Source organism: Strix uralensis, chromosome 3, assembly GCF_047716275.1.
Source record: "Strix uralensis isolate ZFMK-TIS-50842 chromosome 3, bStrUra1, whole genome shotgun sequence".
Classification (NCBI taxonomy): domain Eukaryota; kingdom Metazoa; phylum Chordata; class Aves; order Strigiformes; family Strigidae; genus Strix; species Strix uralensis.
The window spans coordinates 61,268,246-61,288,975 of NC_133974.1; the positions used below are offsets into that span (position 1 = coordinate 61,268,246).

At 39.0% G+C, this 20,730-nt stretch overlaps 1 protein-coding gene across 7 annotated transcripts in view; it reads right to left on the minus strand.

Moving 5' to 3' along the window:
* The window catches only part of PTPRK (protein tyrosine phosphatase receptor type K), a 418,363-nt gene that overhangs the window by 202,822 nt on the left and 194,811 nt on the right, over positions 1-20,730 (minus strand). For all 7 annotated transcript variants that reach the window (XM_074862468.1, XM_074862473.1, XM_074862472.1 and 4 more), the window contains exon 6: positions 7,075-7,249. In XM_074862468.1, the coding sequence (XP_074718569.1) occupies positions 7,075-7,249 (175 nt within the window). The remainder of the gene's footprint in view (positions 1-7,074; positions 7,250-20,730) is intronic.

The window sequence follows — 20,730 nt, forward strand, 5'->3', positions numbered from 1 at the left end:
ACGCTACCACCCAGAGCGATCTCAACAGGCTGGAGAAATGGATTGACAAGAGCCTCAAAGTTCAAGGGTAAGTGAAGTCCTGCACCTGGGGAGAAACAACCTGAGACACCACCACAGGCTGGGGGTCACCCAGCTGGAAAGCAGCTGGGCAGAAAAAGACTGGGGGGTCCTGGTGGACACCGTGTTGAACATGAGCCAGCAATGTGTCCCTGTGGCAAGAAGAAAAGGCTAATGGTACCCTGAGCTGCATTAGACAAAGTATTGCCAGCAGGTTGATGGAGGTGATCCTTCTACCCAGCACTGGTGAGGCCACACCTGGAGTGCTGGGTCCAGTGCTGAGCTCCTGAGTACAAGAGAGACATGGACACACTGGAAAAAGTCCAATGAAGGGACACACAAAGATGATGAAGGGACTGGAGCAACCCTCACATGAGGAGAGACTGAGAGAGCAGGGACTGGTCAGCCTAGAGAAGAGAAGGCTCAGGGGGGATCTCATCAGTGTGTATAACTATCTGAAGGGAGGGTGCAAAGTGGACAGAGCTAGGCTCTTTTCAGTGGTGCCCAGTAACAGAATCAGAGGCAATGGGCACAAATTGAAATGTGGAAGGGTTGTCTGAACATCAGGAAATGCTTTTTCACTGTGAGGGTGACTGAGGGAGGTTGTGGAGTCTCCATCCTTCGAGATATTCAGAAGCCATCTGGACACACTCCTAGACAACCTGCCCTAGGTGGTTCTGTCATTTCAAATGTAACACTGCCCAGCAAAGATTGCTCAGAATGATGGAACTGAGCCTACTCCAAACACTGCATTTCTGTTACCTCCTGCTAATCTAAGTTTCTTCAGCTTCTTTTAAAAATCTAGTCAAAACTATTTTCTCCTGCTTCTCCAGGAAAAGCAAATTTCCTGTGCCATCTAAAGAAAATGAGCAATGCACCTATTAATTACATAAACTAGAGACAAATGTTGCCTTAGCAAAGGAGTCTAGCAGAGTTACTTGGACAGAAGAGCTGCCTTCAGAGAAAGTGAGACTGCTACTCTTTCTGGTATGGTAGATATATGAAGAGCTCAGGACTCTTATCTGACTCAATTTATTAATTATGAACATATAGACTATTGAATTATTTTCCTATATTCTTGTTTCATTCTTTTTAAAGGAGGCAGGATTTGACTTCAGGGAGACAACCCCTCTTTACTGACTGTAATACACAGAGGATTGAAAATAGGAAGATTCCCTGTTAAACCTGCTTAAAGAGGATAAGATCTTAATATGGTAGAGAAATCTAAACCAGAGGATGCCACAAAAAGATCAAGTGATCAAGTTAATTGGATCCTGGACTCTCTGAAGGATGGTTACACCTAAACATACACCCAAAATATAACTTGTGTTTTATTAGCAAGGTTTAGAAAAACTTCAAAATCATTTAATTATTTTTCCAACTGCTGCAAAGTCATTAAGAGATTGTCACCTGCTTTTCCTATAGGGATACAACCATAAGAGAATTAGGCTTCAACTAATAGGAAAACTTGGAATATAAAGTAGTCTTGAAAGTGGGATGAGTGTCCAAAAGTGTGACAGTATTAATATCTGTACTCCAAGAATGCACCTTATGAACCAAGCATAGCAGCCACATGGGACTTCCAACTTACAACTAAAATGTTTGCATACTCCTACAGAAGTCTGGCGATGGTTCAAAGGGGCACTTAGCCAAGATAATTATGTAAAGCCCACAGATTTCAACAACTTGGACTGTGGAATCTCTCTCCCCAGTTTTCCCTCTGCTTTGAAATTCAGTGAAACACACACACAAAGACCCAGCTCAAGACTCTTCAAAGATACAGTCCAAAGCCCTATTATATATCACCACTGTCTCCTGGAGACTGAATTTCTGAACACATAACAAAGTGTCACTAATAATCTGATTTGTCTAGCATTTATGATGGTGGGTGATATGACCAGGGGTGAAAAAAAATAAAATCTACTATTCATCAGAGAACTTAATACTGGAGGACAGAGATATGGGTCATTTTGCAAAACTGGTACAAAAAGAGTTAGCCTATTTGCAAACAGGGAGTATACATTCAGAGTACCTGATGCATTTACTTCTATCTGCTGCCTAGTGCTCTCCTTGGCATATTTTTAAGTCTGCTATTATACTGAACAAATAAACCAGGTAGCAAATTAGAGGACACACACCAGGAGCAAGTCCAGAGATTTCACTCTTTTTCCAAACAAAACAAGTACTAGTGAAATTTGGAAAATGAATTTTGGTCCACAACTTTCTTAAATGGAAATACTTCAGAGTTTCTTGTAAGAGAAAAAAATAATGCTCCTATGATGTACTCCTGTGATGGCAAACTCCATCTTCACAGTGTTCTGGCATCAGCGGAGACCAGCCAAATGCTGGTCTTCCTGTATAAAACCCCTAAACAGATTTCAGACAAGAAAGGCAGAAATATCACTGCCAGACTTGCTTACATAATAAGAACTGCTCCTAATAGTAAACTAAGTCCAGTAAGGGAACCAAAGAAGAATATAATCACAAACCGCACCAAAACTTGAGCCTCGTGACAGAGAGACTGCTTGCCACGTCAAAGTAAACACAAGAAACAAAACAGCCTCCTTCATATTAATAAACTCATACAAATGGGTAAGTTTACCAGACTTCTGATTTCTGGAAGAACAGTCAGAAGACAGTAGAGAAAAACATATGGAGGAAAACTGCCTTTCTTTTCTATTGTTAACTTGGATTTACCAGGGACATGAAGGCAATTCCACATGGGAATCATAAATCAAGGTGTAAGCCTCCCCTTGCTTTGACCCCACCACAGAAGGGCTGCTTGGACTGGATGAAGAAATGTTAACTACATTCACCTAGGAAAAACATAAAAAATTGTTATAACTTACGACTGAAATAGAAACTATCAGTAGAATCAGACATATGGTAGAGCTGTTCACAGATTATTAACAAACATTACAGTTGATTCATACATTTTGAGGTCTTTTTCCCTTATTTTTCCTCCCTGTCTTTAACACTAATCTACATCTTCTTCCAACTAATTTATGTAAGATCCACTACATAAAATAAAATGCACATTTCCTGCTGAATTTGCAGTATTTCATAGCACAATATTAAGTTTTGTACAACTAGTCTGCTAGCAACGTACAGCTACTTTAAAGGAAAAGTTGGGAAAGTATACAAACACTTTAGATAAAGTGTCAGTCATTATCATTGTATTTGAGTGTGGTTTGCTTTTTTTTTTTTTTTGATAATCAGAGCAACAAACTGCTGTTTCAGTAAAATAAAAAAAAAATAAATAAAGCCTTATCACTCATGTGGATCTTCCAGGTACACTGCAGCCAAAGAAAATGGTGATTTTATTCATGGTCCCTGCAGGACTGCCTGAGCGTAAGACATTCCAAACAGGAACAAACTAAATCTGGATTCTTTTACAAAGTTTTGCTAACAAATCCCATAAGAATACATCATCAACTTCCTGTCCTCCTGACAGCCCAGCCACTTTTAACATGCCAAGTCAACCAAGAAGTTGATCACAACTGCTGTGATGAAAACTACCTCATTTCTTGAGGCACAAGATCACTCTTCTGATAAATATTGCCAACTTAAAAAACCTGCTGGAATATTTGTCTGAAGAGCTCTGAACGATGACACAGTACAAGAACTGATTACAGGGCAAAGTTCTTTATTGATTGAAGATCAGTACATTTAGTAGTGTAACTTGGAAAGTCTATACAATTGTATATATCAAGTATATACAAGCACAAGTGCACAGGTGATACTTTGGGCACTTAATTTCTACATTTCCATGTTAAGTAGCAAAAGGAGCAGAAAGACTTTGAGAGCATGATACACTTGTTCTCAAAAGCAAGTAAGAAACAAGTGAACAGAAACAAACAGTCAGTGTCTTCTCGTTCACTCTTACATATCACAGTTACTGTTCCTCTCAGTATCTCCTTCAACTTCCAGTACACACAACCCTGAAGACATCAAGAAACTACCTTCCCAGAAATTGCCAACTTACCAGACACCAAGGGAAAATATAAATAGACGATTAATCAGATGGACCTATTCAGGAGGGTATGTCAACTAACAGTAATGACAGCACCAAGCTTCCTGTAAAAGGAAGGGAAAAGGGAGAGCTCCTTGCACATGTATCCAAAAATGACAGCAATGTCATAGAAACCACGTAAAAAAAAAAAATCAATACAATGCAGCTGCTGACCTGGGAGATGAAGACCAGCTCCAAGCAAAGGTGAGACATTAAATCATTGACTGGAACTACTGTTGGTAAAATGTCATAATTGAATTACAAATCCTATCCTAGTCTGAATTTTCTTCAAAAAATTAACCAGAGTAATTGAGTTATCCCATTCAGGGTCTTGAAATGTACACCATCCCTCACAGCTAACTACATTTGAAATGAAGTTGAGAACTCCACTGAATGTAATTCTTCTGTTAAAGCTCAGAATGAAATAATGATGTTTCAACATGATATACATTCTATAACTTGGAATTTTCATTACCAAGACTAGTCTATGGACTGCTGATCAAAAAAGTATCAGATGCCTCCACACCTATATTATGGTACCACATGTCTGTACAGATGTGGAGTATGTAAGGATCTCAGCCACGTAACGGAACACCTGGGCAACAACTCCTGTTCCTTGTTTCTTGCTCTCTAATAACTGGTGTTGACAATAAAGTTTGGCTTCTACAAACTGAAGACCTTATCATTACTCAAAATGATCTGGAAGCAATACTAAAGCCATGACAAAGTAAATTGTGTTTCATTGGGTTTTTTCCCCTCCTCTGGCTGTGAGAACACACAGATCAATACTCTTCAGCATGAGAATTCTGCAGCAAAATTTTCATTTGTTACAAACAGCAACAAAAGGGCCCCAAGCATGCCCTGTCACTTCCAGTTTAGAAGGAAACACACTAATAAACTCTTCCCCCTGGGTCATCTTTGACAATGGGCAATACTATGCCAGCTCTTATTAAAGGCAATTCATATCAGTGGCCCAAAAATTTCCTTTAAAATTATCATCTTTTGTATCCACATAGCAGAATGTCAGCTTTAAAGTGCCACTGAGATATAGGGCCTGTCATTATGGTTAATTTTCAGTACAGTTTTAACACCAGGGTAGCTGATCCCTAAGGGTATGCTTTTTTGGCTAACAAGATTTATTTAGTGGTTATCCAGACAAACAAGAAAATATATTACTGTATATTGCTTTTCAAATATAACAGCAAGCAATAAATCCTACTATAAAACATAAATCTTTGTTCTCTACCATGATGTCAAATAGATGAAAATGTTTTTAGAAGATTAATGTTTTTCTTTTTTTTTTTTTTTAATGGTATAAATATATATACATATATGTGTATATATATACACACATACACGTAAATATATATATTTTTAAAAGGAAGTTAAAATTCTTGGGCTTCCAATCCAAAAAGCACACAAAAAGTAAAATTAACCTTAAAATATAAAACCTATATAGCTGTTGTATATATAGCTAGATATCAAGTTTATGTTTCAAGCCATAAAGATGGTATTCTCTATCAAATGAGCTAAGCTTCTCAGCAGGACAATATTCTGCATTTAAAAGGAGAGTACTATGAACTTTGATATTGTTACCTCATTTTTTGAGAGAAATAGTGTTTTAAACACCATTTTATTGCTCTATTACACTAGAACTAGAAAACTTTGGTTATTGGATAAATACATCGATTTGCCCTGCTTTTCTAACAACAAAAGTCTGTTTTCATGATGTAACAGGACTGATTTCATTTTATTAGGATAAAAACTATCTTGCACTTTGCTAGAAAAAAGGTACACGTAACAGAATAACACAAAGCTGTTAATATATTGTCTAAATCCTCATATGGTCAGCAAAGGCCATTTTTATTGATGTTATATAGAAAGTGTAAAACCTAGTTGACCTCAATCAACTGGTCTCCCAGGGAAAGGACCTCTGCCAGCAAATGCCAGATAGCAAATATCCTAGAGCATTTCCTATGCTACTTTTATTTCTAGAAACTTGCTTTCCTTGTTCGGGCTGCAGACACAGTGGCTTACTCCCAGATACCAACTGACTGAACAGCCCTTTGCTGGACCACCGAGTCAAGCAAGAGCCCATCGTGTGCCCAACCCCTGTGCTTCCCTGGCCAAAACAGCCCCTGTACCGGGCAGCAGCACCACAGACAGATTTTGTACACCACTTTTTTTTCCCAGTTAAAAAACATTAAGCCTCACCACAACTAAGAGTGAAATGGGCAGTTCTGCAGGTGGCACAACTACGCATGGAGAGGCTTAATAGCTTATCCCAGGCCAACCAGAAAGTGACTTCTGGAAGTGAAAACTGAACTCCTATATTCAATCATATATTACATACTTCCAGAACATAAAATATATAAATAAAAAAATCATCAACCCAACATTGCCACACACAAGCTGTGGTTGCACCTGAGCAGGCTTCTGAATGAATTGCAACAAAAAAAATATTTCAAGTTGAAAAAGCAAGGTTTTGTTTTTCTTCCTCCTACTTCAGAGGTTGGAAATCATCACAGATCATCTCCATAAAGCTCTCAGTCCTTGGGCAGGTGAAAGTTTTCAACTATTTTTATATACCTGTTTCCCAGGTAACAGAGCAGTGTGTTATTTGCTGTACTACCAGTCTGCTCAAGGCAACTGATTTTAAAAGGTTAACTAAGTACAGTGGAATCTCTCTTACCTGTAAAAGTATTTATGAAAACTTAAGGAGTTTTCACCTGAAGTTCAATAAATAGCATCCACAGAAAAGCATACAGGCATGTTAAACACACTGTAAGATCACGGTTTTTACACAGATGCATTCTATGGAAAGCAATTGTAAGAAGTTTTTCAAACCAGTCTTTTATTTTATGACAACTTCAGACGCTTCACAGGGCTATCTTTGTATGATTATTTCAGATCAAGGCATCTGTAGTCTAAATAAAAGGTGCAAGTGGAAATCACTGGTATTAAGAGCATTTCACTGGACAAAATGAGAGCAACTAAAACTTTACCTCGAACAATAAGTTGAGCAAAATTTGACACTCCAGAACCTCTCTCTGATTGAGTTACACAGCGGTATAAATCCTGGTCGGTTTTTGTCACCTCTTGCAACTTAAAGGTAGCAGCAAATCTTCTGTGATTGATATTTTTAGTCTGAGCAACTGGAATATCTTCCCCATTTCTTCTCTGAAAATAAGAGTAACCAAAGCAGAGTTATTACAAGAGACATTTAGCATGATCATCATACAATGAATACATAAAAAAACCCCAAGTATAATCAGCCCATGCCTCATTTCCATGGTAGAAGAGCTCAGTGTTGAGGTCCCATCAAGAGACAAGTGGTACTCAAAAGCATTTCAGAATCAAGTTAGGGGGTGAAAAGCACCATCAGGCTTTCACACTGCCGCAAAACATGACCACTACATACTCATCTGCCACTACTTCATAGCTGCAAGCATCCCAGGAGAGCCCAGCAGTAGCAGTTGTACTCCTAAGAAAATTCATTCAACTTTAAATAAAATTATAACAGATATACTGGGTGTATTATAAGAGATATTTAAACAAACCTGGCATTGAGGGATTTCACAGGTTTTCAACAGCTCTTTTTCAGCAATCAACCAATGTTTCCTTTCTAATGCTACCTTTTATCTGTCTAAATTCAATACTTCTAAAATTGTACCTTTGTTATACTAAGCACCACCTATCTACCTAAAGTTAGTTGAAATAAAAAGGGGAGGGAAGGAAGCTGCTAAAAGAGGAATAATGTATATCTCATCTAAAGGAAGGAGCTTAAAGAGTTCTGGAAAAAAAATCACAGCTACCACAAATCACTGAAAAATTTAATCTGTCTGGAGCTGCAGGGCAGGGTGAGAGATCAGTCAGTAAGGTAAAAATAGTTTGAGCTCTTTGGTGACCCCTTTTCCTCATTACCATTCACTTTAAATGATGATTTTTTTTATTTTAATCAAAAAACAGACCCTCCACTAAAAGTTAGTATAAAAAAACCCCCAGAAATATGCACTAAGAACAAATGATGTCACTGCTCTTTCCCATAACCACATGTTATTCTTTGACCAGGATAGTTTCTGAGCACTCAGCTTTGCTCAGTCCCCAGAAAGACATCATCATTTCCTTCTAACTGCATCGCCTGCTCTACTTGATACGTAGCAAAATGTGACCTCTGCAGACTTTTTTAGCTCTAATCAACCCCTGGAATGAGAAACTTCATTGAGGTCTTACACTCCGAGCTTTCTGTCTAACACAAGAAGCGCTACTGCTGAGCCACGGAATTTAATAAACTGAAAGCCTGTGGCAAAATACAAAGGGGAGGAAAAGTAGATGAGTTAATGCTGCATGTGTATATTAGCTGGCCTCCTGTCACAGGCAGGAGTACTTCATAATACTCAAAATACTTCATTTTATATCTACCCTTTGTGATCTTAGCATGGGTTAGTCACTCTCCAAACAGTTTTGCAGTAGATTAGCCAGGGGTTCAGCACTGCTTCAAACTCACTGAAACAAGTATCTGTTTTAACTATTAATATATTTAAAGAGATGAATTTTAGCTTCTGCCACCTTTCTTGCAGCAGTCAAAGCACTCTTCCTATGCTTCACTGCAAGCCCTGGTGAAAACGTTCATTTATACCAGCCTGGCAGATTTCAGTCACTGGTATTCCACTACAAAGACCGCGCCATCATCTTTATCAACAGGTCTACTGGTGTGACTCTTCCCCACTTCATGAAGGTACCACTCAGTTTCCTTGCTCCCACAGACACTCTCTTTGCTGTTACACCAGAAATGGCCAGGAGCCACTCCCCAGGGGTAAATTCAGCCTGCAGAGCCGGGCCAGAAAGTACAGTGAGAGGCAAAAAGTGAAACCAGATCTCCAAAAGAATGTGGCACTTGAGACACTTCCAAAGGGTACTCTCTCACCACATCTCCCTAAAACAGTCACCATCCCGTAACTGCCAAAATCCTGCTTATCACATGGGTGCTATCTGACAGGGTGTTCATAGGGCAAAAGTAATGGAGGTTGGATAGTTGAAAATCTGGATCCAGTGCAGCACAGCAAAGTTGCCCCATGGCAGGCACTGTCTCCCTCCTCAGCTTGGCTAGTATCTGCCTCCTATGAATAAGAATTAAGGAAGCTTGCTGATGCTTGCAAAGGCTCCTACAAATGAAAAACCTTATTGAACTTCAGGCATCAATGAAATTATTAAATTCCAATATCACACGTAGAGGGGTGATGTCAAAGGCTTTATTTTTTGGTGCTGCTTAAGCTACATTAAAGTTATTTGGTGCGAGGTGCACCTCTCCCCCTCTGGTTAGCTGGCTTCTCCTGATAGCAAAAGCTAAATCCAAAAGCAGGATTTTCAAGCTACTTTCCCCCTTCCCCTCCACCTCAGTTTTGAGCAAAGGCTTGAACTCTCTGGAATGATAACTTAATACAAAGCTTGGATCTAGTGCCTTGAAATAACCAAAATAAACAAACCTCATGGTACTTTCTTCCTCTCGTACTTGTCCATGCCCTCCCACAGCGCACGCTCTCACCGTCACACCACTGCCAGAAAGCCAAGCGAAGTCAAGCTCCCCCACTAAACACAAACTTGCTGCATGATTGTTAAATGACCAAGCAGAATATAATAAACAGAAGGTGTATTGTTAAAAATTATATAATAGCAGACTCGACAAGTAACCCACATAATGCATTCATTCTTGTTCTGCTATGAAGGAAAAAATAAATATTAGAGAGTTTTCCAAAATGAAGGATTCCCTTCAGTAAGTCCAGTGCTTTAAATTTGAATGCCAAGTGCTCAGTCTGCGGCAGAGAAGCACATCCAAGTTTGCTGTGTAATATAATTTACCCTCCAAAGCTCAGAACTTGCTTACTTAGGCTCATCTGCACGCTTCATGTTGAGAAACAAAGTGAGATGGGCTCCTACTTAAAATGAAATATTCATGCACTTTCAGAACAATTAATCAAAATAAAATTTAACAGGCTTTACAGTTCTACTCCAACAACAAAACCTAGGATTTTCTTTTCTATTTACATCAGTGATTTCCTACCACTTTATCTTACCAGGCTGAGAGCAGTTGCTCAAATCTCTCTGTATTAAGATTTGTTTCTTAGGAATCCTACTGAACAATTACATCTTCAAAGTCTGTCTTCATGTACAGCTTATCCATTAAAATATTTTTCCATCATTAAAATGAAAAGTTCAAACAGAAGAGAGTTCTCACTTAAAAATGAATGTTGAAGAAAATACTTTGCATTCATTTTGGCGTGTATCCCTTACACTGGTAAGCCATTAGCCAGTCAGAGTTCAGATGCACTGCCATGATCTCTTAATTAAATTCTTCTTTTTAATGTCAGGGCATTACTACTGATTTTAAAGGAGAAGAAAGAAAGGCAGCAGTACTCTTTGCTTATTAGAGGGTTCCTGGTACATACTGTTTCAATTTATGTCCTTCTCACACTGAACAGAGCTTGAAAATGCTGCTCAATTAGGTTTTAAAAATTCAATTTAAGATTAATGTGGAATTATACTAATAGGTAATGGCTGTACGCTGTGCGATCCTTGGTTCCTCTAGTCCCTTGATGTCTGATTTGATAACCCTGAATTGCTCATTTAGGAGAGGTCACCACCAGGCAGTTCTCCTCCTTTTGTGAAAATAACTCTGGGCTTCACAAAGAACTACACTGTATAAACACTTGATTAAAAGAAATATAAGCATGTGGAAAAAACTCCTTAATTCTGGCATTTCAGGCCTTTAAAATTATGACCTCAAGTAAGTCTCTATGACTTCAAGGTTCTTTTTAATTTGATAGGAACATGATTTTATTAATTTTTTTTTCAGGCAATGAAATGAGATCATCTATATTTTAAACAAAGTCAACAGCAAAGTCTACACAGCTTAAAAAACTAGCATAGGGAAATTAACAAATAGCCTTAAATTTCTCTTTTCCATCTCATGAAAGAGATCAAGCATTTAATAAACATGAAATGAAATTTTAGTGGATATGCTAGAACCTAAATGGAATCAGAAGCATCTAAACCCCAGCAACCTATTTAATTTATAGAATTTAGGTGCATTTCAAATTCTGTCATATAGATTTAAAACTTATCTGCATTTCTCTCTCAATTTTCCAGGATGAAAAGTGGTGGGTTTTGCTTTGTTGTTTAAAACAGCGATAAGATACCATAGCTTTCTGTGGTGATGTTCCGTCTAAATTTTTCTGAACTCTTTTTTTTTTTTTTTCACACCAGTGATTTTTATCAGCCTGGACAGCTCAACCTTACATATCCCCATCCCTTAGTGCAAACACCTTAAAATAAGTCCACTCCACTGCTAATAATTACAGTCAACTCTGGTTGCCTTCTCAGACTCTCGGCTGGATGCCAGGAGCCTCCAGAGATCAGATGTCAACACTTCGGCTGCAATGACACACACGTTACTCTGGCAGCAGCGCCCACTTCAGCTGACCCCAACTCGCTCCCTCCTTGCCTTCACTCCTGTGCTCATGCACAAAACCGACCCAGAACAAAAAAAACCTTCCCAGAAAACATACTCCCTCACCAAATGGATTAGCTCATGATCAGATTCACTGTGCAGACACAGAGAGCAGAGAAGAGGGCGGGATCTGTGCGGGGAGCAGGGTGCAAGGCGAGAGTTTGTCTATGCAACTTGTTCCCCAAAGGTGCAATCAAAATTCACTGGACAGTGGGAGGGCTGGAAGGATGCCCCCAGCAGCCAGGGGAATTACATCTCTGCTGCCCCAGGGAAAAGGGAATTTGTAAATAACATGGTCCAAAACGTTCCTGATTTTGCTCACTGTGTAAAGGGAGAAATGTCTTTTTTTGCAAGAGGGAAATGGGTTTAATGTGGATAGCTTGAATGCCAGTAATAATGCATGATCTCTGCTGAAAGATGTTTTCAAAAAATAAAACAACCTGAGAAGAATGAACACCACAAGTAACTATACTTTTTAAATTTTACTTACATGTAGCTGACTGGCACTTTTCAGAACACACAGCATACGCTTTTACAGCATTTAGGACACAATTTCCAAACAGAGAAAAAAAATCTTTCTAAAAAAATTTCTTTATTATTACTTTTAGTATATTTTAGTCTTTTACACAAATGTGTCAATATATATTCTTGGAGTGTTAAAACTTATTAAACATACTAGAAACATAATAAAGCATGACATCTATTTATTGTAAGAACTTATAAATAAAATTTTAATTTTTTCCCTACCTACAAAAGAGAAGATGACTGAACAAGTGGCATTTTTTTTCCAGTCAATTTTATTTACAAATACACAGTTTAAGCCTAATAAGTAATTTTTTCCAAGTGTAACATGAATTGGAACTATAGCTTCAATAATATGCCTAGATAGTCCTATCTTATTTTTAGTATACAAGAAGGTGAAGTAGAAATTTCTTTTGTTTGATCAATTTTTAAGAGGAATCATGCAGTCAAACTTTTTTAGTAGGACATTAATACAACTTGCTTTAACTTTCTGGTCTCACTACATGCATGGCAAACCAGACTAAGATTCTACTTTCCATTGAACTATGCATTCATTTATTAACAGGAAAAAGCAACATAGTTTTTCCCACGGAAACACATACTGAAGATCTTGAATAAATGCGACAAGCCAAGTTTTATCCTGCGTGCTGCACTGCAGTACAGAAAAATCCATGATTACTTTAAATGTCTTGGTTACATGCACTGCTGTTACTCAAACTTGTCCACTTTGAAGTAGCTTAATTTCTCTCAAGCTGCACTCAACCTCCTACTGAAGAAAGCAATGGTTCTCATGAAATAATCTAACTGAGAGCCACCTGGCCCTTCAGAGGTGGCAACCCTGATTTATTTTATTATAAAAAAATCCACTGGAGGCAAAATAGCAAAATTCATACTACAGTGTCACTGGTCATTCCACTACACAAATAAAAATAACACTTGCTTTCTCTGGACATTTTAAAGCATCTTATTTTGAACCCTATCTAACATACACCCAAAAAAAAAAAAATCTATACTTAAAAAAAATAATAAAAAAGCTTTTCAGAAACCTATAGTTCTTGAATGCAGTGTTAATTTAAAAAAAAAAAACAAAAACGTAATTCACAGAAATATGAACTCTGGTCACAGTGATTAAAGATCTATATCAACCTGAGTAGTGCATGCTGAACTACAGTATTCATCCTGCAGCTCAAAACAAAAAGTCTGGTTAGTTCAGAGAAGACAATGAAGGGAAAAAGTTACAAAAAATCTACTACTGAACAAGACAGTTCCTCAAACACTTCTCAGCAGATGATTTTACCCTTTTCTAAAAGCAGCCAACTATGCCAGCTGCTCTTACTCTTCTGTAATTCATTAAGTCCTGTAGCTATTTGAGGAAACTAGGGCCTGGGGTATTACACTACCTACTGCACATCACATCACTGAGGAGGAGACAACCTGAATGCAGGCATTAACAGACAAGACTCACAGGACTCAACTGTCAAGGAATTTATAACAATATGTTTCTATAAACATCATCTTAATTTCACGTGTCTCATTTATATGGGTTTAAGCCACTGGCTGGCTGAGGAAATACTGCCAGGACTACACACATTGACCGAGCTTCCACCACAGCTGGTCTAGATGTAAACTACAAAACGGCAGGAGAAGGCAACAGCACCTGGTGTGTCAAGTGGTCAGTGAGCTGCCCCAGGGCACCGGCACAGGCACAAGCACAAGCACAGTCCCCCAGCACCTGATGCTCCAGCCGCTGCAGGATCAGTACCGTCCCTAGGGAAGACATAGAGGGTTGACAACCCCAAAGGCTGCTGTGTAAACTATGACTGGTAGCTATGCAGGCTGGAGGACTTAAGTTAACTGGGGCAGAATTAAATTAAAACCAGAAGGATTACAGTATTTCATGTTGCTGAAACCTAAGATGACCGGATATCTAGGGAGAACTGCCATATTTATCCAAGAAGCTGATAACTTGAGGAGGGAGAGAGGGACAATGGTTCCTTTAGGGTTAAATGACATAGATTAGCATCAAAGGTGAATACAGAGTGGAAGGTCGGGGGGGGGAAAAAAAACCTTTGTGAGACAAGCAAGTTAAAAGGAGAATCTCATATATGAAGTTATGAATACTGTATTTTTCATTGGTGAATATTCTTTATAACCATGTCACAGTCAGCAGTGTGTGATACAGAATAAACTACAAGCCAAGTCATTTACAAGGAGTTTGATATAACACTTCAAGGTAGCTTTTCATACATCTTTGAAAAAAATGTTTGGAAAACCAGAACGTCTATCACAGAACATAAATATGACGAGGTGAAAGTGCAGGTAAAGTAGACAAGTCATTGCAAAAGAGAAGCCCTGTCCTCTATGCTTCCCTATTCTGTTGCTCACTTTCTAAAACATCTTTTCTATAAGTAAAAGCAATCAATGATGAGACAAATGAGGGAAGCAAAGTTTCTGTGCAAGCCTCAAGTGCAACAGAAAAAGAACTTATACGCTGCTTGGCCATTGTCAGTAATCACAATAGAGGTACAATGATGTAGACTTAAGCAGCATTTACCGGCTGAGGAAAGAAGGTTTGGCAGAAATGGCCCAATTTGCTGTACAAATTAATACTTGTTTTGGGCATATGATGCTGATGATTCAAAAAGTCTGCTGTCTTCCCAGAGGCTCCTCAGAGGTTCACCCATCACTCCTACCACCCAGGGAGAAGAGCAAATCCAGAGTGATCAGTTCTCTCTCCTCCCACAGCCTCCACACAACATCAAGGCTAGGACTCCTCCTTAGGGCAAGCAGGCCTGACTGACTTATTTCAGTTCAACACCAAAAAGCACCAAACTTGACAGCTGACTAAAACCAAAAAGGAGACCAAAAATCTCCATCAGTTACACAGTCAAAACCCTGTGGATGCTAACAAGGCACCTTCTCTGAATTTTCTCTAGGCCCCACAAAAGAAAAAGCTAACAAAGCTTCTCTAACATTCAGAGTGTACTCGGCTCCCTTTAACATTCAGGGGTCATAAAATTCCTGAAAATAACAAAAAAAATTCTTCAAATGTAATGAAAATGGTTAACAGGCAGGTGCACTATAACAGCAAATGTTCAAACTAAAGAAACAGTATATTAGCCAATTAATTAACTGCATCAAAATGCAGTGGGATCTCAAAAGGCAAAGTTACATTAGAAAACTATGAAAAACTTAAAGTAGAAAAAACATGCAAACTAGGAAAATAAAATTAAATTGGATGTGACTCTCCTATTAGAGATACTTTTTTTTCTGAGACCACGAGCAAGACTCCCAACACTTCACTGCAGCTAAATGGTTTACCCCAGAGGCCCACAGCCCATACTCAAACCCTCCTGCTGAATACTGATCCACGGCCTTCACCTTCTGCATACAGTGGGAAGAGAGGAATTGTGTGGCACAACTTCCTTCCTCTGAAAGGAAATAGCATCCATCCAAAAAGTAAAACAAAACAGTCAGTGTTGTGTCCCTCAACTCCCTGCTAGAGGCACAGGTCCTCGTATACACACTCCAGTCTAAATTCCTGAAACACTATACTGGTCCTGCACAACGATCTGCCCAAATGCATCATCACACGATACCATCTGCATGGGCCTATTCCAAAGACTTGTTAAAAAGCATGCATATGCAGTATCTAGCAAGAAAAACAAATGCTAATATCAAATCGCGTTCTACGGCAACCAGCACCAAAGCCCAAGATGCTGGTAAACAGGGCATTAAGGGTTATGGCAGTTTCCTGAAGAAAGGGAGCGAGGTATGGCCAGTTGTTTGAGCCCAAACAGACAACTGTGCAGATGCTCGTTCATCCTCCAGTAACAGTTGGTACCGCTGGGAGGTCAGCCCAACTCCATTGTTTTTACAGCAATTTGCATTTTATTTTCCATAATGCTTTTTAATTTCACTTTTTCAATTATTACTCTCAGGCAATTGCTTTAATTATCTGTTATTCCACAAGGAACGACATTTTCCTCTGGCGGAGAGGGGGGCTGCATCAGACGCATTAACGCTGACGAGCCTCTCCACGGGCGAGAGCAGGGCTGCCTTGCCAGCCTTGGCAGCCCAAGTGGAGCGGCGGTTAGCCAGCACCCACAGCTATTGCTGACAGATTGGCCCGCTCGCCACCGCTCTCGTGGCAATCTGCACAGGATTACCAGGCGCGTATTAAACTTTTAAACGCATGCGGTACCCCCTTTGAATTTCAGATTTGCCAAAGCAAATGGTATCACCGCAGACCGTGGCAAAACACATCCGACTGCAAAGCCAGAACAAGCCGCTTTCCTTAATCCAATGCTATGTTAATGCAAAGCTCAGCAATGATGGATGGACTCATTAGTGCTGCAGTTATCGCCATCTGAACCAGGTGCCAAGACATATGGTTTAACAGATGTTCTAGCAAAAAGCTCTATTCTCCACACTCTGCGAGTGTCCAGTTAAACCGGACATCGATAAGACACTGAAAATCGTATTGGGCTTCTGGGAGCCACAATTGTTCCCAGCTCAGGAAGCCGTTAAACACAGCCTGATTATGCAAGAAACCCTATTGCTCTGATATCCCAATTAGATCCACAGAACAAATGCTGGACAATACGTACACTGCTTTCTGGAGTCTTTGTGTACCCAAATGTTATTTATTCTAGTCAGTCAATTCTATTTCTCTGCTGTCTTAGTAAAGAAATGAAGCTTAAAACCATGGAACCATTCTCCACATAAAAATCTCCAAATCAAAAGTGCAAACAGACCCTCCCACCCCACTCCTGCATTTTCATGTTTAGAATGCCCTGTGTGCACTACTCTTTCAAATATTTAACACTTATCCATCCCAAACACAGGATTAATGTGCAGAAGTGACTTGTTTGCAAGGTTATTTATAGACATAACTCCACTGGAATGTATGGTGTTTCACAGGGAAAAAAACAGAATAAAAAGGGGGTTCGGTCCTATTTATACTAATTCATCAGATCAACATGCACAAAGCAGCAAGGTACATCGAATGTTAACAAACAAAAGAATCCTTATTCTTGAAGAAAGATGATTCATAGACTTTAGAAAAAAGAATTTTGGCAGAAGTGGGTAACAACCAGTCAGTTATGATGTCTATACATGCTATATTCAATCTTTTAAGATTGCACACACACACTCTTACATTCACCTCCTACAGGAAACAATTTCTCAGCAAGAACTTCCGCTAATTCCTGAAGCTTCTAAGACAGAGCATACCAAAGCATAACAGGTAGAAAAGCTAGGTTACCACCTCGGGTTGGGGGATTCCTATCACACAACCCAACTGCTTCAGTGTGTACAGTGGCACCAAGCTACAGTTGTTGGTGTGCGACACATTACAGTGGAAATTTTAAGAGGAGAGGAAAAATACTGAGTAAAAGAAACCCCGCAGCATTACATTCAGACATAATACATTCAGTCTTGGTGTGTATTTCAGAAACAACATCAATGCTCACTTAAAACAAAAACCATGGACTTCGAAACTCAGAATTTCCTAATGATCGCAGGTCATAAAAAGAATCCTTCAGCTCACAACCATAATAGATTAGATAGTAATTAAGTTGAAAAAGTGCAGAACAAAAAAATTTGAGAGCTGCATATCTGTCCTGCTCCCACACCTACTGTCTACACCTACACTGTTACAAAAGGTGTGTTTCAGACCATCTTGTTCAACCAGTCAAATCTCTTTGCCTGTGGAAATATGTTTCATATTAATGCAGCTGTAACTTTTAAAAGACTTCTGTTATCTTCACTGTTCATCTTTCAATGCCAGAGCTCTGACTGTCCCAGACCTTGGTCCAGTGGGGGGGCAAAATGCAGACGTGGGAGGGAAAGCGCATGAAAGGTGGACAAGAGACCAGATAAAACCAAACAACCAAGAGCAGAATCTGCAGCCATGAAAGTCAGAAGAAGTTCAATCCAATGTTAATTCCTATTTGTCTGAAATGTTTACAGATGTACAATTATAGAAAATGGAGTTGATGAAAAGACTGTCATTACAACAGTAAACACACAGGAAACAGCATATTGAAATGCTGTGATTATTTGGTCCATTTTTATTTTCAGACACACAAGGGTATGTGCACTTAATTATATACACACTGAGAAAAGCATAAGCATGGAACTGTGCACACACATAGATTATCTAGTATATGATATGGGCTTTTTTCCAATAACTAAAAAGAATTAAAGTTTATGGAGGACACTACAATGAGACATGCCACTGAGATCCACTTTTACTTCAGTTCAGGTTGTTATAATCTTTCCTTCTTCCCTGCTTCTAACCAAACATCCCCATCTTTTTCCACCTGCTGGCACTATTTATATGGGTAATTCAGACACGAATCCATCTAAAAAAGAAAGAAAAAAACCCAACCAACCAACCCACCCAAAACAAAACAAACAGTCCTCCCCACCCCCAACAACAACAAAAATCTTTTTTAGCCAGATCACTTTCCTGAACTGATTTTCTGGCAACTTGCAAAAGCTCCAGTGCGAGTGCAGAGAGGGATGAGGAGGGTGAAGCCGAGCCTGTGGCAGCTCGAACCAAGCCTGGCTGAAGCAGTTGTGAGGCTGCATGACTCTGAACACAGAGAGCGTGGCTGCTATATTTTTTCTCCTGCTGCTGAATTTACTTTAGCCCTTCTCTGAAACAGAGGGCTGGAAGAGCCAGAGAGCACTGGTAGATTCTGTAATGAAATCTGTGCCTACACATCGCTAATACTTCAATACAAGCAAATGAGATCTTAGATAATTTCAGATACAAAAAGCCAGACCGCAGCTCAGATCTTTCCTTGTCAAAGAATTTTAATAGCAAATTGTTTGCGGCTTTTTCTTTCTCTTTTTTTTTTTTTTTCTATTCCCACGGAAATATCTTTTCTCTTTCAATAAGGACATAACCAAAAGCTATTTTCTCTAACACAGCATACTTGGAAAGTGTCTTCTTCCCCATCCCACCCCCCCCTTCATTTTTCATTTTTGCACTTTTTTTTTCCCCAACAACCTTTCTTGTTATGAGAAAAACACATTCCTGGAATGTTTCAGCTCAGGGCTCTCAAAAACAATTACTCAGGCATTTGATTTGATCTGCTGGTTCTTCCTTTCTGGCTATTCGGGCTTTATGAATTTCTGGTTTGGTCAAAGGTTAAAGTGAACCTTTTCCAAGTCACACTCCGGAGCCTCATGAGACCCATATATATCCATACCAGGTTTTAAGGAAAAAAAGCAAATTCACCATTAGCTGCATACAACAGCAGTAACTTGCTGTGTTATCTAAGGAAGAGCATTCAGAGAGGGAAAGTTGCTGATTCACACTTATGGTGGGCAAGTATGATGGAGGGGTGGAATGATGAGGGAGATAAAAAAAATGGGTCCTCTTTAAATTGGTGAAAATTTGGCACTGTTTAAGGGAAAACAAGGGGAACAGAAGTTCAAGTACGTAATTTAATAACAAGGCATCTCCAAGAATATCAAGGCACTTCATAAGCACAAGCAAGCAGAGTTATAACCTCAAAGCTACCTTATCCTTCGCACTGTGAGAAATTACCACATCTGTGATCCACATACACAGAAAAATCTCAAACAAACAATCCACCCATGAAGTATGTGGAGGGACAAAACATATGTTTTCTGAGTTGTTCTGGCTGCTAACCAGGCTTCTCAGGGGAGTGAAAGTTAGAAAGGATAATCTGTCAGAGCTATCTGACTCTGAGGAGTGAACGATAGGGAAGATTTCCAGCTGGCTGTCTCCATTGGACCTTTCTGACCCATGATCAAATGAAGGTGGTGCTTCACGGGTTTACTGGTAAGCTCCTATTGCTGTAGTCTTGCCTTTCATATAGCAAAACCCAGCTCAATTTCATTTTGTGTGCTCTATTTGGCAAGCCTCTGAAATCAAACTCCTCCTCCTCAGTGAATGCATTATATGTTTGCTCAATTTAAACAAGTTACTACTCAATGACATGGAGTACAAATCATTCCTACTGCTATGATACCTCTTCACTAAATGCAATGCAGTTACTGCTAGATTTGTGTTCCTTTATTAATGTTGCAGCATATTTGTCCAGTAACACATTTTGCATATCAGATTTTTTCTAATCTCAATCTATTAAAAAATATATCTTTAAAATTCTAAATTTATCACACACTTATATGCAACTGTTAAAGGTTTGTCAGCTCCACTCTCCATTAAAAGAAAAATCAGATTGAAACGAACTATAATCAGTTACTTCAAAGTACAACGCTTGCCAAAAAATAGATTTTAAAGTTCTGATTATAGTTCATTTCCAAGTACAGTGCTTCCCAAAAAGTATACACTCTACAGTTCTGAAAATATACAGAAATACACATTTTAAAAAACTAAAGCGCATATTTAAAAATCATTTTAAAGGAGTGTTGGTGCTTAAGGTTTATGTATAAACTAAAACATACACATAAAGGTACACATACAACTAAGGTGACTTTTTTAACCCTTGTTAAGTGGCAAAATTTAATTTTTTAAGGAATGACTGTGAAACTTTGCCATCCTTCTACTTAACTGGTGGTTTTCACTGTAAGCAACCCCACCCCCACACCACAAAGCAAAGTAGTTGTTTTTGGGGGTGGTTGTGTTGTT